This window comes from Diplotaxodon limnothrissa, linkage group LG23, assembly GCF_057381915.1.
Source record: "Diplotaxodon limnothrissa isolate DT_005_m linkage group LG23, D_limnothrissa_male_GT1.1, whole genome shotgun sequence".
NCBI classification, from domain to species: domain Eukaryota; kingdom Metazoa; phylum Chordata; class Actinopteri; order Cichliformes; family Cichlidae; genus Diplotaxodon; species Diplotaxodon limnothrissa.
Genome location: NC_140617.1, coordinates 23,429,063 through 23,447,045, shown reverse-complemented (window position 1 = coordinate 23,447,045; position 17,983 = coordinate 23,429,063). Strand labels below are relative to the sequence as shown.

Here is a 17,983-nt window from a genome sequence, read left to right as displayed (position 1 = left end):
TAGTATGCTTTTTATGTTGCTTCTCGTTTATTTTTTTTGTATTCACTATTTCTAAATGTCAGCAACAACTTGTATAATAATACAGTGCATTACGTTAGAGCTATTCAGATATGACACTTTTGGCAGCTGTTAATAAATGTGTTTCTGGTAATCTGATTTTAAAACATTTTATTTCATATATTAAAACGAACAAATGGTCACAAGTCTCTCTTCCGTGTCAGTTTGCAAGCTTTGTATAGGTGTATGTCTCTTTGTTTGTCGTAGTGGACTTCTTCGACGGTGAAGTGCTGCTTAAGCATGCCTAGGAAGTTCGTGTCTCGCTCATAGCGGAGCTTGCAGGCCAGTAACACCACAGTGGCGTCTGAGCTCAGGTGCTCCAGCGTTTCCAGCAGAGGCAAAAATGTGTCCTCCAGGTAAATGATATCCGCACCCAGAACCACATCAAACCCTCTGGCTGGGTATCGCTCGAGGCCCTCGCCCCAGGTCAACTCAGAGACCACCACTGATTGTTGGGAATCTGGGGGCAGGTTTGCTTTCACGTTAGCAGAGAGGAAGTCCAGCGCAGGCTCTCTGTCAGTGATGGTCACTCTGGCACCTAGGGAAGGGTTAGAGTAGGACTATCACAGCTTTCCTTGTTCACCCGCCGCACTCTCAAGGGTTTTTGATAGTGCTATGAGATACTGCAAATTTTGGTATCGATCTGATACACAGTAAATACAGGGCCAGTATTGCTGATATCAATATGGATACTTTAAACCTATGAAGGGAGATTATGTAGCGGAGAGTAGTGTGTCATGATGAATCCTGAACAAATTTTAATGACCACTAAATCAATTTGATTTTAATTTTCCACAATAATGAGTTAACACAACAAAAAACACCTTCAGTTTTTGGATAAAGGTGGGCAGATTAATCCAAATATCGATGGTATTAATATCCTTCAATACTAGCCCAATAGGATCGATACATACTGTGACATCTCTGTGATATATAGCCTGTTGCAGCACATTTAAACAACTGAAGCTGACCTACAGTGTTTTAAACACATGCATATTTAAATTCAAGGTCTCCAAAAAACACAGTTTCAAAATACACAAAGTGCTGAAAGGTGTGTTTTTTGTGTTAACTCATTATTGTGGAAAGCAAAAATTTCAGTGATTTAGTGATCATTAAAATGTCATCAGAATCTACTAATTGATGACAATTTATCATAAATAATGACACTGCTCTGACCTTTATATGCTGCCTCCACAGGTTAAAAGTGTCAGCATTGCTGTCTTCAGCATTAGCCCTGTATTTATTTGGTATCACACACGACTAGTTTTGGAGACAAGGAATCCAAATGAGCCTGTCTCTAAAGCATCTTGGGTCAACTTCTGTTGTTTTAATGTGTTATATATGTGTGTATATTTTTCATTATTTTATATTAATTATTTAACACAGTTCTTTTGTGTACATACTGAACTTAAAGGTTTGAAACCAAAGTGCTGATCCTTTTGGGCTAGTATCGATCTGATACCAATAGCAGCATTGGTACTGATACTACTGATGTTTGGAGTGATCCGACCACCTCCAGTTTTTGGTGGTTAGTAATTATGCACTCACCTAGCAGAGCTGCTACAATGCCCACCAGACCAGTGCCAGCTCCCAATTCAATTGCTTTCTTCCCCTTTAGCTCCACTCTTCCCAGCTCCAAGTACATACACATGACCACCGCCTGGGCAGTAACACAAATGCAATAGTAATGTATAAATCTAATGAAACATGGAGGAATTATTGAAGCTAAGCACTGCTGCCACTGTTGTAACGTACCGCATCCCACACAACTGCCGCCACACCGAGCTTTTTCCAGTCCTGAGCGAGTCGGAGGTCGCGGTTGGCAAACCTAAACTGTGCTGATGAATTGTGGAGTTTGGAAAGCGCAGGCAATGGGTTTTCTACATAGGGAACGAGAGCCATGTTTGAAATAAATAAAACCCACACTCGTTTACACATGCGCAGTGCGCTCCTCCTTCTTCTTCGACGTTTTCCCTAGGCTGGCTCATTGATTCGTTTCCGCCATCTTCTGGAGTTATTATATAGCTATTATTTAATTCGTTTGTTAAAGAATGTTCTTAGGGTATATGAACCAACTTTTAGCGTTGATAGTTGGCTTGTTTTCTTTAATAAATACTGAAGCGCAAGAGACCGATTCGCTTTCAGGCAACTGAAGACGGCAACCCGTGTTGACGTCAACGAACAAATTTAGCCAATCACGTAACTGCCCAGCTAAAAGTGACCAATGGGAAAAGAGTAAGTCTTTGCGATGGGCGTGTCTGCAAGATTTTCTTAACGGGGTTGTGTTTTAGCTAGGAGGGGGCGTGGTCTGAAAAAACCCGCAGGTCTGTAAAGGTAGCAACACATAGCAGCGATGTAGCTTCCGGTGTACTGCAAATAAAGGGTTTTTGAGCTGCGTGAAGAGACTCACTGTGCTGAGAGTATAGACATAAGAAATAAAAAAGAAAAAAAATACATATTTTCATCGAATATGAAAAGGCTGCACAGTGGTGGGTATTTGCTTAGTAAGAACCTGCCACCAATGGCATCTATTGCAGCTACAGGTCCATGGACGTTTACTTTGAAAACCTTAAGCAGGAAATTACCTCTGAACTTACCTGCTACGGTCGCTTTGACATCTAAAGCTTGTGTCCCGCTAGTGCGACGAGATGAACGCCACCTCCGGCCACCGCTTTGATACCCACTGGCCGTTCACTTTCCCCGTTTCCTCTAAAAACCCTTCCGGCTGGTGAATTCGCCCGGTGCTGTCGCTGAAAGGGCTGCAGCGGTGACACAGACTTGAGCCGCAGTGAAAATGGATTGAGTCACGCTGCTGGAGGAGCCAGCAGTGGATTGAGGTGCGGAAGCTAGCGTTAGCCGGCTAGCCATGGAGGGAGGCAGAGGAACGCCTGACTTCGTCTCATTAGACTGTTTTCCGTAAAATGACTTGGTAGCGGTTATTCTCAGCCCCAAACCATGCAGCCCACGCACGCAGTTCATATTAAAGTGCGCCATCCGTGGGTTGCGCACACACCCTGAATATGTCAGCCGTCCTGCACATACCGCAGATACTTACTTGGCTGTCCTTGCATAGATCCCGTTCTGCTCTGAAGCGAGATCGTTCACTTTGCAGCAAAAACACAAGGGCTGTGCTGGTCCACAACACGCACATTTTCAAATAATCCGAACACTTCCAGGTTGTGATTGAACCCGATCTCGCCAAGGCAGAGCAAAACTAGTGTTTTATGTATTTTTCCTAACAACCCCTTGTAAGGTTTGGCTTAAAGATCTTGCAGACCTTCCTGCAGCTTCAGAATTGCCAGACTAGCAGGTGGTCCCTCCTCAATTGTATGGAAAGCGGTGCTGGCTGTTGCAGGACTTTTGCAGGTCAGCGATGGGAGGTTCGGTGTCCTGCTGCATCTCTCCTGGAGAGAGCCCCAAGATCCACAGGAGAGAGGTGGAGCTGGAGGAGTGTCCCATCACCACTACTGAAGATGTGAGCGAGGACACTGGGACATACCTGCAGCACATCAGCGACAGGGAGCTTCCAGATGGTGTGTGGAGATTAGTTTGCTATTTTTGGAGATGTGATTGCATGCAGTGATGTTGTCCTGTCCTGGTGCCGGTTTACTGCAAGTGATTCAGTTTAAATGTTTTACATGCTTTAAGAGCTGTTTAGCATTAAATCAGCAGCAGCGTGGCAGCTCCTAGACAAACACTGTAGTCTTATATGAAGACTTCTAACACTTTCCTTCTACAGAGCTGGCCCAAGAGGCCAACCCATCCGACCACCCCAGAGCAAGCACTCTATTCCTCAACAAGTCTCAGACAGATGGTCAGTATTTCTCTGGTGCTTTAATACTTTACCCCATTCTCTTCTGAAACTCCTACATCTCTTTGATTTTGTTTTTTATCCAATTTCAGTCCGCGAGAAAAGGAAAAGCAACTACATGAATCACGTAAGTTACGGCTCTGCGTGTTCTTCGTGGGTCTTTTTGTTGCTGAAATGATTCAGTCATACATCTCATTTCTCTGGGGTTGAATGTGTTTCTATAACCCGTTTTCCCCTCCATTCTGTCTCTAAACATGCTTTCGATGCCAGATGTCCCCGGGACTCCTTTCTAAAAAGTACAGCTCGTGTTCAACCATATTCCTCGATGACAGCACCGTCAGCCAGCCCAATCTCAAGAGCACTATTAAATGGTAAGTGACCGCCCTCACCTCAGTACTGCTGCAAGTGCAAGTACAAAAGAAGTTGGGACGCTGTGTAAAGTGTGAATAAAAAACAGAGTTCAATGGTTTGCAAATTCCACAAACACAGTTTTGACTCACTTTAAAACATTTTAAACTTATCATATGTTTATTTTGAATTTGATGGCAGCATCATGGCCACGTTTAACGCTGTGTAGCATCCCATCTTCTTTTAATAAAAGTGTGGAAACTAAAAAGAGAGCTTTGCTGGACATTTGGGAGAGGAATGATGTCCTGATATAAGATTCTAGCTGCCGCTTTCAGCTGGTGAAAAGTTCAGCATCTGGACTTCTTTACCAGGAAGTCATGCTCTTGTAATACATGCAGTATGTGGTTTAGCACTGTTTTACTGAAATATGCAAAAACCTCCTTGAAGAAGCTCTCTGCACGGCAGCATATCTTGCTCTAAAGCCTTCATATGCGTTTCAGCATTGATGATGCTTTTCCAGATGTCCAAGCTACCAATTCAGTAGGCACTGATAGATACTCCTGTTTTTAATGCAGTGCCACCTGAAGATCATGGGCACTGATTTTTAGCCTTGTCTTTTGTGCACAGATATTTCTTCCAGTTCTGTGAATTGTTTAATATCACTATGTACTGAATATTATTAGATATTCAAAGTCTCCTCATCTGTACATGAATTTGTTCCCCAATTTGTACATAGGCTTTTTTGAGATTACTAAACCTTGGCCCATCTTTACTTCTGAGAAACTCCGTCTCCTTTAAGATCCTCTTGTTATACACAATTATGTTACTGACATGTTGTCAGTCTACTGTTTAATTATTTGCAAAATGTTTCTGTTTGTTTGTCCTGAACTGCAGGTAACATTTAAAGTCACCAAATAGCTGCAGTTGAAAAGATCTAAATATCTATTTGTAAAGTAGAAGTAAAAATAAAAAGCTGTAAAAGGGAAAATCCAGCTCTAGTGTTTTATTCTTTGTTGATTTCTGTCTCTTGCAGTGTTGCACTGGCCATATACTACCACATAAAAAACAGGTAGGAAACGTCAGAAGTATTGTCTCTTGGTAGTGCAACGTTTTCTTCATTGTTGTAACCAGTACTTAGATATTTACAAACATTAGTCATCAAGTTTGTAAGAAAGACTGATTTTAGTACTTAGGCTAATTTTTAATTACTTCATCTAAGTCCTATAGGAAATGCTACTTGCCTTGTCTTACTGCTAAATACATCATGCATGAATGACAGACGTATGCAGAAGGTGGATATCAACTTAAGTGCCAGATGGGTACAGCTTTTTAAGATCATCACTGGTAATGAGAGCCAGAGATTTTTAATTTTTATTAGTCCTTTATTTATCCAGGTAAAAAATCTCATTGAGATTAAAAATCTCATTTCCAAGAGAGACCTGGCAATTTAGCTCTGATTGACAAACAAACCAGAAGGTGGCTTGCGTCAGGTCAGAATTGCAAAAAAATAAATAAAATAAAAAAAGAGGTTGTGATTGCTTTTTAAAAAAAAAAAAAAATTAACAGTTTTTTTCATCTCATGTCTGCACATAATAGGTTGAAAATTGAGTTCTCTGTTTGCATCATCTCAGTTTGAAATGCAATTTATTTGCATTTTAAATATAGTAACTGTCAAAACATGACTTTAAGGAAAGTAGGAGCTACTTTCCTTAAAGTCATGTTCTTGGAAGTGATCCAAGGATGCAATTTTGCCTAATTTAGGTCAAGTATGGTTTTTGAGTTTTATGGCCAGAGTCATAGCACTTGGTGGTGGCAACTCAAAGAATAGATACAATGTGGTGAAGAAGTATTTGCCCTTTTCTGATTTCTTAGTTTTTTGCATATTGGTCAAACTTACATGTTACAGATCATCAAACTAATTTGAATAATAGACCAACATAGCCTGAGTAAATACAAACAAACAGTTTTTAAATGACTTTATTTATTAAGGCAAAAAAGTTATCCAAGCCTACTTCGTCCTCATCCTGTGTGGAAAAAAGTAATTGGCCCCACTTGATCCACAGATTGGATCCACAGTGAGAGCCATTATCCAAAAATGAAGAAAACTCGGAACAGTGGTGAACCCTCCCAGGAGTGACCGGCCTATCCAAATGACTCCAAGAGCACAGCGACAGTTTCACTTTTGGGTCACAAAAAACCTCAGAACAACATCTAAAGGCTGCTTTGCTGTTTCAGGACGACTTGCTGTAATTGATGGAACCATGAATTCTGTTCTCTAGCAGAAAATCCTGAAGGTGGATGTCCAACCACAAGTTCATGGCCTGAAGCTCAAGAGCACTTGGGTTATACAGCAGGACAATGATCAGAAACACCAGCGTGTCCACCTGTGAATGCGTCAAAAAAAAAAGAGAAAGGCTTTCAGCGGCTTAATTGAAATGCTGATTTAAATCAGATGGCGCTACTTTAGCACAACCTTAAACAGGCCGTTCATGCTAGAAGACCCTCCAGTGTGACTGAATTAAAACAACTGTACAAAGAAAAGTGGAGCAAAATTCCTCCACAGTTCTCAGAAACACTTGATTCCCATTCTTTTGGCAAGAGTGACACAACCACTTACTAGGTTTAGGGGTCAATTCCTTTTTAACATAGGACCAGGCAGGTTTGTATTAACTTTTTTCATTTACCGTAAAAACTAGATGTTAAATGCACTTATTATCTTTAACATTAAAATTTGTTTGATTATCTGAAACATTTAAGTGTGACAAATACACAACAAAAAAACTAAGAAATCAGGAAGGGGGCAAATATTTTTTCACAGCAGGTGGCCAAATTAGTTTTTTGGACATCAGTGAGTCAGATACTTAATAATATAGGAAACAAAATGTTTGTTAACATCAATGCACATCAATGGTTGTAATCTACAAAGTATTTGTAGAACTCAACGAAAGATAAATAACTGTTGTGATATCTAACACCAAGAAACCCCAGTGAATAAGCAATGGTAGTTTCAAACCATGAGAAGTTACATATCACGTAACAGTGGCTTGTTGCATCTACAGAGATTCAAACCGCTCGCTGGATATATTCGACGAGAAGAAGCACCCACTGTCGGTGAGTTGAGGTGGTTGATTACACCAAGCAGTGATATTTGCTATATTAGTGGACCGCTGATGATGACCTTCTGCCCAACAGCGAGAAAAGGTTCCAGATGACTACTCTGTGGTTGACCCGGAACACAAACTCATCTACCGCTTCATAAGAACGCTCTTCAGCTCTGCTCAGCTCACCGCCGAGTGCGCCATCGTCACTCTGGTAAGTTCAAACATCCACCACACTGCAGAGAGTGTTGAATGATGCAAAGAAGTATTGAGAACTATCACCCTTTCTGCTTGTGTGAATGGATGGGTTCCTTCTGCCTTAGGTGTATCTGGAAAGGCTGTTAACGTATGCTGAGATGGACATTTGTCCTTGTAACTGGAAGCGCATTGTTCTTGGTGCCATCTTACTGGCCTCCAAGGTCTGGGATGATCAGGCTGTGTGGAATGTCGATTACTGCCAGATCCTCAAAGATATCACCGTGGAGGACATGTAAGTATTACAGTAGTTTTTGTATAGCACTGCCAGATCTACAAAATGACCTCCAGCAGGCCACTCGTGTCAGTGTCTCTGACCAGACCATCATAAATAGACTTAATGAGGGTGGCCTGAGGGCCTGACATCCTCTAGTGGGCCCTGTGATCTCTGCCCGGCACTGTGAAGCCCGATTAGCATTTGCCATAGTGTACCAGAAATTAGCAGGTCCATTACTGGCGCCCTGTGCTTTTCACAGACGAGAGCAGGTTCCCCCTGAGCACGCATGACAGATGTGAAAGGGTCTGGAGAAGCTGTGGAGAAAATTCTGCTGCCTGTAACATTGTTCAGCATGACTGGTTTGGTAGTGGGTCAGTGATAGTCTGTGGAGGCATATCCATGGAGGAACGCACAGAGCCCTACAGGCTAGGCAACAACACCCTGACTACCATTAGGTATCCTTGGACCCATTGACAGACCCTACGCTGTTGCAGTGAGTACTGGGTTCCTCCTGGTGCACAACAGTGCTTCATGTGGCAAGAGTATGCAAGTAGTTCCTGGAGGTTAAAGGAATTGATACCATTGCCTGGTCCGCACGTTCACTTGACTCCCTGTTTCATTTTCACTTTGAATTTAGCCCTCTGTAGGTTGATTATTTTAATTTCCATCATAGTGGCATTGTGATTTTATTTTCTGAATACCAGTGCATAAGAGTATAGATATCCAGACGTGCTTTTCCCCCCCATTGAGATTGATGCATTTTCAAAGTGTTCCTTTAATTTTTTTAAGTAGCGTAGTTTCTAGTTCACACAGTGCAAACACACGGAAAGTGGGGACCACCTCCAAGAGTTATAGGAAAGCCCTCAAAAGGTTCCTGCAGCCTGGAAAGGACCTTTTGTTTTTTAATAAAAGCTCGTGAACCTTTCCAAACTGTTTTGCAGGAATGAGATGGAGCGTCACTTTTTGGAGCTGCTCCAGTTCAACATTAATGTCCCAGCCAGCGTCTACGCCAAGTACTACTTTGACCTGCGCTCACTGGCTGATGACAACAACCTCAGTTTCCCTCTGGAGCCACTCAGTACCAAGCGGGCCCAAAAACTCGAGGTGAGTAATTTTCCAGGGCTGATTTTATTTTGCAGTTTGGAAATGTATATATTCCGACTGCTGAACTGATTAAGTAAGTGTTGGTAGAACTTGTTATGCTGTGGCTGCTCTGCTTGTTCTGTCGTAACAGTTTGAAACTTCTTCTGATTATTATTGTTTTTTATTGTTCTTATCTTTCTCTTTTTTGTAGGCTATCTCCAGGCTATGTGAGGACAAGTATAAGGACTTGAGTAAATCGGCCATGAGAAGGTCTGTCAGTGCAGACAACCTAGTTGGCATCAAGACTGCACAGGCCGTACTCTCTTAAGTCTGTGACAGCCATCTATCATTGGAGCAGACTGCAAGATCTACAGGATATGATGCCACACATGCTGAGAGACATTTCCAAAGTAGATTGCATTAATATCAGCAGCTGATAAGTTTCATTACAAAAGCTTATGTGCTCATTTTGGAGAGGAACAAACGATTTACCGTAAAGTATCACTACAATATAATGAAATCAGTCTTTATGTGTTCATTACAAGGAACTTTGGCTAACTGCCTTTAAAGCATGGTGATATGGTGAAAAATATGTTGTATTTTAAAGGTGGATGTCTACAGCTGGAAGGAATCAGCATGAAAGCACTACCAGAAGCCACACATAACCTTTTTTCCCATCTTTTTTTTTTACATTATCCAGTCTTTTGGGGAGTAGGATCTGGCTATGGCCGTCTTCTTCCACCAAGCAAACTCCCTCTCCTATATTCAAATGATGACAGACTGTTTTGGAGCTACCCTGTGGTGTAGTTCTGCACATGGACAAAGAGTAGACTTTATTTTGCTTACTATGTAGGCCCCTATAGCTGTGAAATGTACAAGATTTTATTTAATTTAAATAAATTTCACTTGCTGTTTCAAATTCATGCTGTTTAAGTGGGAAAGTGTATCATGGTGGTTTTTTGTTTGTGGAAGATGTGAGATGTGAGCACAGAGGTGGTGACGGTGCAGAGCTTGCCCACAGCTTTGAGTACCAAACATCACATATTAGGTATAAGTTAATAGCGTAAGATATAAGGTCTTGTGTATAATATGTGGCAGCATGTAAGGAAAAAACAGAGTTTATACAGTAATAACCTAAAAGTCAATATTTGGTGTGACCACTTTTATTCTTCAGCACAGTCTGAACTCTCTTAGGCAGCTTTCTTGTCATTTCGTTAAGTCGTCTTCAGGAATAGTTCTCCAGGCTTCTTGAAGGACATTCAAAGCTCTTCTTTGGATGTTTCTGCCTTTTGTTCTGTTCTCTGTCAACATGATCCCACACTGCTTCAATAATGTTGAGGTCCGGGCTCAGGGAGGCCGATCCATGACTGATAGTGCTCCACTGTGTGATTCTCTATCCAAGTATGATTTTACTGCATTGGCATTTTGGTTTGGGATCATTGTTGTGCTGGAAAATGAAGCTTTTGCCAATCATGTTTTCCAGATGATATTGCACGGTGGATCAATATCTGATGGTACTTTGATAAATTATTAATTCAGAAATTTTGACAAGATCTGCAACACCACTGGCTGACATGCAGCCCTGACAGAACCTCCACCGTGTTTCACAGATGGCTGTAGACAGACAGCTGAAAGTCCGGAGGCATCTCTCAGGTCCTGTGTCAGGTCTTTGCTGGGTTTCTTTCCTGTTTCTTAAGGACATGAATTTATATTCAGCTACTGAATATACAGTGGGGCAGAAAAGTATTTAGTCAGCCACTGATTGTGCAAGTTCCCCCACTTAAAATGATGACAGAGGTCAGTAATTTGTACCAGAGGTACACTTCAACTGTGAGAGACAGAATGTGAAAAAAAAATCCATGAATTCACATGGTAGGATTTGTAAAGAATTTATTCGTAAATTAGGGTGGAAAATAAGTATTTGGTCATCTCAAACAAGGAAAATCTCTGGCTCTCACAGACCTGTAATGTCTTCTGTAAGAAGCTTTTCTGTCCCCCACTCGTTACCTGTATGAATGGCACCTGTTTGAACTCATCATCTGTATAAAAGACACCTGTCCACAGCCTCAAACAGTCAGACTCCAAACTCCGCCATGGCCAAGACCAAAGAGCTTTCGAAGGACACCAGGAAAAGTATTGTAGACCTGCACCAGACTGGGAAGAGTGAATCTACAATAGGCAAGCAGCTTGGTGTGAAAAAATCAACTGTGGGAGCAATCATCAGAAAATGGAAGACATACAAGACCACTGATAATCTCCCTCGATTTGGGGCTCCACACAAGATCTCATCCCGTGGGGTCAAAATGATCATGAGAACGGTGAGCAAAGATCCCAGAACCACACGGGGGGACCTGGTGAATGACCTGCAGAGAGCTGGGACCAAAGTAACAAAGGTCACCATCAGTAACACACTACAACGGCAGGGAATCAAATCCCGCAGTGCCAGACGTGTTCCGCTGCTGAAGCCAGTGCATGTCCAGGCCCGTCTGAAGTTTGCCAGAGAGCACATGGATGATACAGCAGAGGATTGGGAGAATGTCATGTGGTCAGATGAAACCAAAGTAGAACTTTTTGGTATAAACTCAACTCGTCGTGTTTGGAGGATGAAGAATACTGAGTTGCATCCCAAGAACACCATACCTACTGTGAAGCATGGGGGTGGAAACATCATGCTATGGGGCTGTTTTTCTGCCAAGGGGACAGGACGACTGATCCGTGTTAAGGACAGAATGAATGGGGCCATGTATCGTGAGATTTTGAGCCAAAACCTCCTTCCATCAGTGAGAACTTTGAAGATGAAACGAGGCTGGGTCTTCCAACATGACAATGATCCAAAACACACCGCCCGGGCAACAAAGGAGTGGCTCCGTAAGAAGCATTTGAAAGTCCTGGAGTGGCCTAGCCAGTCTCCAGACCTCAACCCCATAGAAAATCTGTGGCGGGAGTTGAAAGTCCGTGTTGCTCGGCGACAGCCCCAAAACATCACTGCTCTCGAGAAGATCTGCATGGAGGAATGGGCCAAAATACCAGCTACTGTGTGTGCAAACCTGGTAAAGACCTATAGTAAACGTTTGACCTCTGTTATTGCCAACAAAGGTTATGTTACAAAGTATTGAGTTGTATTTTTGTTATTGACCAAATACTTATTTTCCACCCTGATTTACGAATAAATTCTTTACAAATCCTACCATGTGGATTCATGGATTTTTTTTTTCACATTCTGTCTCTCACAGTTGAAGTGTACCTCTGGTGCAAATTACTGACCTCTGTCATCATTTTAGGTGGAGGAACTTGCACAATCGGTGGCTGACTAAATACTTTTTTGCCCCACTGTAAATTCAGAGGGGCCGATGGCGCGATATGGCAGCCTCGCTTCTGTCAGTCTGCCCCAGGGCAGCTGTGGCTACAACTGTAGCTTGCCTCCACCAGTGTATGAATGTGAGAGTGAATGAATAGTGGTATTGTAAAGCGCTTTGGGTGCCTTGAAAAACGCTATATAAATCCAATCCATCATTATTATTATTATTTAGTCCTGATACTTCAAATTTTCCTCAATTTTTTTAAGAACACACTACACACCATGCTGGGATATAAAATACAATTTTATGTCAAACTTTGGCATTTTTCATAGCTTCAACTAAAGAAATGGAACAAATTATGTTTTCACAACACTGTTTTGAAGAAATGAGCATAGACTTGAGACTTTTGCTCGTGTTTGTACTGCTGTGCATCGTTCACCAAGAGAAGATGATGCATTTCTCTTGCCATAAAAATTTGGTATGAAGGAATAAATATGATTCGTATAAAGCAATTCAGACACTCAAGACATCTGGCTAGCACGCGGGAGTCAAAAGTAAGGAGTTCCTTTGAACAAAAGCAAGAAAGAGAATCCGATGTGAACAAAAGATTGGTACTGATTAGTATCTGGCTGCTGGTTTCATGCACATACTGGCATCATCTTTCCAGAATGCATGCATGCCATCTGTAATTTCTCTACCTGAGAAAATTGTACAGGTAAGGTCTTTTACCCTGGCAGGTGCCACTTCCTCTTAAACTGCCCCTCATATCAGACAGGCCACTTTGCTGTTGCAGGGCCTGGGTAGAGCACTGTCAACTGCTACGGTGGAATCAAGAAGCTACTTAGTGACTGCTTTTTCACCGTCTGGAAATTAAATCAACAGGTTTCTCAAGTGGTTTGGCCATGCTACACATTTTCAGAGTGACTGCGATTTAGAAACGGACCTTCAAACAGCTCAGTGATTCTGCTTTCCAAAGATTTTCTCACAGCTATAAAGGAAAGGCTACACAGTGAGACTGAGATTCAAGTAAATGTATAAAAAAATAAGTGCACTCAGTCTTGACATTTAAACTTTATTCTTGAAATTAATTGTTTAATGACTGTGATATGCCAAATATCAAATTCTTTAATCTCCATTTGTGGTCATGGTGGAAATATCTTGGATTTGAACTGATGAGGGCAGAATCATTTAGGTCAGTCACATGACTTTGCCATCACCACTAAGCTCCTGTTTTGGACACCACAGAACCGAATGTCCCCACAAATTTCTGTTGTCTCGTTTATTCACTTTCTCTGAATTCCCAAGTGGGATATTTAATTAAAATATTTTAAGTTTTAGAACAACACGACTTGAACATGTCTAAAGCTTATGTTAATTGCAGACTTTATGTTAGGCATCTAATGGAAAATCCATAAAGTCCACTGACTTTGAGAGAACAGAACAGGAAATTCAAAAATAACTATATTGGCACCATATGGGGGTTTTAGGGCTGCTTCTCTAAATACCAGCTGTCTTTGCTTCTGAAACTGAGACAAGGATAGCAGTGAGAGAGAAGGATCTCTTCTCCGATCTGTTCACAATCACGCCTCATCTATAGTCTTCCCATCCCTGAACTGCATTTTAGCTCTTCGTCTTTAATCCATCCAATATACTACCCATGGCTGTGATCAGTATGGTGGTACGCAGTGTTGGTCAAGTTACTTGAAAAAAGTAATCAGTAACAAATTACTGATTACTTCCCCCAAAAAGTAATCCCGTTACTTTACTGATTACTTATTTTCAAAAGTAATTAATTACTTAGTTACTTGTTAAAAACACGATTTACAACCTGAATAGGTGATAAAGTGATGGCTCTTTCAGCCCAATTCTACTTTTTCTACATAATCCATCATACAAAATGTAATCAAATGGAAAAGTCCCTTTTTAAAACTTGTTTTATTAGTTTTAATATTTTAACTTTATGCATCAAGCAAAAATTTAATTATATGCAACATTCTCTGACTGGAAGAAATTTGTTTAATATTTAAACCTATTTTCTACACATTCCAGCACATAAAATAATTTTTTTGTGTTATTACTCACTCTTTCAAATAGATGCAAATAAAACACAGCAGAAAATAAATAAAGTCAAAGACTTTTGCTCTATTTTCACCTGTAAAGCAGGAGTAGGGTAGGCGGAGGTTTACATGGTGCAGGTGTGCTGCAGCGCTCAGTTCTCTGTGAGTTTCCCATTACGTCGTAGCGCACTCGGTGCTTGCTTGGAAGTTTAGGGGTTTTTTCGCTGTAAAAAGACGTTTTCTTCCCACGCACAACGGACACTAATGTTTTTGTCACTTTTTACGGAATCAAACTCAAAATAAGGTCAGTACTGCCACGCTTTAAACGCTGCACGCTCATACTCTCTCCCGCACTCGATATATTATCCATTGTTGATCTGCACCATTGACCACAGCTGTTGTCACGAACGTCGCACTTGCTTACGTCACTGTCATGAGACATTCTCGCAAAAAAATCACGGTTTTAGTAACGCAGCGTTCCTACGGGAAAGTAACGGTAATCTTATTACCGTTTTTTAGTAATCCCTTACTTTACTCGTTACTTGAAACTTACAAGTAACGCGTTACTGCCCATCTCTGGTGGTACGTGCAGCTGCTCTTCCTGAAACTTTCCTTCTTCTAAAAAAAACTTTTTTCTTGTCCTTTTTGTAAGTTTGCTCTTCTCAGTTGAAGTAAATTGATTCCTCTTGGTTCTGACATCTAGGTATAAACAGCTGCTGTGGCGATCACAGTATATATTCTACTACAAAACCTATCAGTTTGTGGTTTGAGAATCAGATGGCCACCCCTCCCCGAGCCTGGTTCTGCTGGAGATTTCTTCCTATTAAAAAAGAATTTCTCCTTCCCACTGTCACCAAGCGCTTGCTCAAAGGAGGTTATTTGATTGTTGGGGTTTCTCTTGCCTTACAACAACAGCACCTTGAGGTGACTGTTGTTGTGATTTGGTGCTATTTAAATAAAACTGAATTGAAGTTGAACTGCATAGCATAGTTTTGTATCCTGTGCTGTATTTTCCTTTCCCAGATGATGGCTGTAGAACGCTAGGTATTCATTTGCATTGGCATCCGACCTCAGGATCATCACCGACTGCAGTGCTCACATTACCATAGGACTCATTTGGATGGTCAGTGTGGCAGTGAGCTTTCACTAAGTGTTGATGCCAAGCAATTTAAAGCATGACTTGCAGCAGCAAACCACCGGACTCCTGCGCAATACTGTCACTATAAAGGAACACATGCCACTTTCTGGACCTCGTACTGTCTTAATTTTTTATTTTTTTTTATTTTGTGAGACTCTCTCTTATTATTGTTTTTGCTGCAGTTGTCATCAAAGATATTTTTTGTCATTTTTACAATGATAGTGAAGAGAACAGCATCCTCATGTAGGATGATCAGTCCCATAGTGGCACCAGTGCTTTAAAATAATAGGTTCTTGCATCAGTATAGCTTTTCTTTCCATCTGGAACCCTCAGATTAGGCAGATAGTCTTTCACCATGAATCCTACTCTGCAGTGATGGCAGAGGTGGAATGACTGCAGCAGAGCAGGCATGCTGACCAGATTCGAAAGGAAACATGTCAAGTTGACCAGAAGAAAGAACTGGAGATGGATAACATGGTGACTACACCTACACAACTAAACCGCTGACAGTCATTAGATGTGTGAATGATTTATTTCCTTGATTAATGCTGTATATAAGGAGAATGATGTTATGGCTGAATGACAGTAATGGACATTCTTGGTTAATGGGACATAATAAATGAATGAAATTACAAAGACAGTAGATTATTTTATTGCCACAGAATCAAATACTTCTGTTTTGTGAAAGCTACTGACATCTATGGAAGCTCGTTTCCAGCACAGAAAAAAGGAAAAACAATTACCATCACCAAGTCAAAGTTTCCAGTTAAATTTTGACTTACGTAGAAATATGTATTTGTCCTTGTTCATTATTTCATCCACTTTGTTAAATGTACCAGTACTACTGGCAGCAAAACAGACTAAAAGCACGATGCTACCAAAGCCTTGCCTTTACTCCTCCAAATACACCTCTTGTATTTGTTGCCAACTTGTCTTATCTGAGCATAAGACCTTTCTCCATAAAAGTCCTATCCATGTGGGCAGCTGCAAATTTCAGCTGGGCTTGATGATGTCAGTTTTGGAGCAGAAGCTTCTTTCTTGGTCGGCACCCTCTCAGCCCTTGATGATGGAGAACTGGCTTCATTATGGACAATGACATTGATGTTCTAGCAGTTCCAAAATTAAGGCTTGAGCCTACGCAGTTTCTAAGTTGTTCCTGAACATCCTAACCAGTTTCCTCTAATCTTGTGAGTTGACACATCAGAATAACTTGTAATGAGATACAGTTGTTTAGAAATGGCTCCAAGAGACCTTCCCAACTTGTGTAAATCTGCAGTCCTCCTTTTCAGATTTTCACAGAGTTCCTTGGACTTTCTCATTGTTCTGAGTATTGATCAGTCCGATGACTACTGTGAAACAAATCCTTTTTATGCTGCAACAAGAAACTACCAGTTGTAGTCCATCATGATCACTAACGAGAAGTTAATAGTCCTTTCAAGTGAAAATACAGTGTAGGACCTTCAGCAACACTTATTAAAAGATTCAGGTTTCTATATGTATATATTTGAATCTATATGCACACATTTGTCCATGATGGGTGTATGTACATTTCTTATCATAGCTATACATACATAAATTAAATGTCTTAAATTACATACAAAATATGATTATATGGATGACAGTGCCAGCTGAATTTGATTAGTCCAGCCCTCTTGTCCAGACTGAAATGCCTGCATGGAATGAACAAGTAGTACCCATTTCTGACCTCTAAGGGGCAGTGCAGCAGTGTGTAAGACAGCGGAGCTGACTGCAGGTGTGAGAGTGGTCCATGTGTTAATGCGACATCCTCCTGACTCTGAGTTTTGGTGCAGCTTGCTTGTATCATCGCCAGACCAGAGGATAGCGACTCAACCAGGCCTCTTTCGTCCGAGGAGCAAAAATTTGCTGATGCCTTTTTTTTAAGCATTTCTAATGATGCATTTTTGAAGTAGCATTAGTGACCAATAGGCAGGATGCATGGTTAGATGTTTCCATTAGTATAAGACACATCTTACTTAAAGGTAAATCTTCTACCGGATTTTATTTAGGTGATTCTATTGAAGTCTATTGTTACATCTGCACATGCTGATGAGATTTTTCTTGTATTTTGTTGACTGAATAAGCGCAGGATTCTATATGACAACATTTAACCTTTTCACAACCTGAGTACCATCCTCAGTGCAACCTGTAAAGCTCATATCAGGGTGGGTACTAGAAAACTGTCATAATCTGAGATGAACAGTGTGTGTGCATGTACGCCGATGACTGTGTGTGTGCGTGTGTGTGTGTGTACGTCCTGTAGGGATCATAGTGCCAGTGCAGCTTCATTAATCTCCCAGCATCGTGGGACTTCTCTGAACTCTAAAAGAGGGCTAGAGAGAACACGTCGCAGCCCCAGGGAGTCACTCCGTTTACCCTCCACACACTCAGGTCACTCTTCATATCACACACTCTTCAGCTGTACAATGTCAAAGCAGTGCTGCTGCTGATCTGCACAAAATGTTTGCGACGAGGGTATTGCTGGTGCATTTCTGTGTTTTTCTGTGCGTGGAGTGATAGTGTTGCTGTGATGGTTTCTTCAAGCAGCAAAAGGCAAAACTGTGGCACGACAAGATCATAAATGTTTATTTCCCTTAAATAA

At 41.2% G+C, this 17,983-nt stretch overlaps 2 protein-coding genes across 2 annotated transcripts; one reads left to right on the top strand and one right to left on the bottom strand.

Annotated features, from left to right (window-relative positions):
* Window positions 1-127: 127 nt before the first annotated feature.
* Window positions 128-1,995, bottom strand: mettl21a (methyltransferase 21A, HSPA lysine). Its single transcript, XM_085348217.1, has 3 exons — window positions 1,813-1,995; window positions 1,606-1,717; window positions 128-595 (listed from the first exon to the last, which is right to left on the bottom strand). The coding sequence occupies exons 1-3, from the start codon at window positions 1,993-1,995 to the stop codon at window positions 198-200; spliced, it is 693 nt and encodes a 230-aa protein (XP_085204343.1). The 3' UTR covers window positions 128-197.
* Window positions 1,996-2,710: 715 nt separating this feature from the next.
* LOC146608096 (cyclin-Y-like protein 1) lies at window positions 2,711-9,729 on the top strand. The gene is made up of 10 exons (XM_085347311.1): window positions 2,711-3,590; window positions 3,797-3,871; window positions 3,961-3,995; window positions 4,139-4,239; window positions 5,250-5,285; window positions 7,276-7,327; window positions 7,409-7,528; window positions 7,638-7,804; window positions 8,728-8,890; window positions 9,081-9,729. Exons 1-10 carry the CDS (start codon window positions 3,431-3,433, stop codon window positions 9,195-9,197), a joined length of 1,026 nt encoding a protein of 341 aa, XP_085203437.1. The 5' UTR covers window positions 2,711-3,430; the 3' UTR covers window positions 9,198-9,729.
* Window positions 9,730-17,983: the final 8,254 nt, after the last annotated feature.

Excerpts from the sequence above, each read along its gene's own strand:
- mettl21a (XM_085348217.1), bottom strand. The coding sequence starts at position 1,995 with ATGTGTAAACGAGTGTGGGTTTTATTTATTTCAAACATGGCTCTCGTT. Across the intron at positions 1,718-1,812 it reads CGGCAGTTGTGTGGGATGCG|GCGGTGGTCATGTGTATGTA; the intron begins GTACGTTACAAC and ends GTTACTGCCCAG. Across the intron at positions 596-1,605 it reads CATTGTAGCAGCTCTGCTAG|GTGCCAGAGTGACCATCACT; the intron begins GTGAGTGCATAA and ends ACCCTTCCCTAG.
- LOC146608096 (XM_085347311.1), top strand. The coding sequence starts at position 3,431 with ATGGGAGGTTCGGTGTCCTGCTGCATCTCTCCTGGAGAGAGCCCCAAG. Across the intron at positions 3,996-4,138 it reads AAAGCAACTACATGAATCAC|ATGTCCCCGGGACTCCTTTC; the intron begins GTAAGTTACGGC and ends TTTCGATGCCAG. Across the intron at positions 7,805-8,727 it reads GATATCACCGTGGAGGACAT|GAATGAGATGGAGCGTCACT; the intron begins GTAAGTATTACA and ends ACTGTTTTGCAG.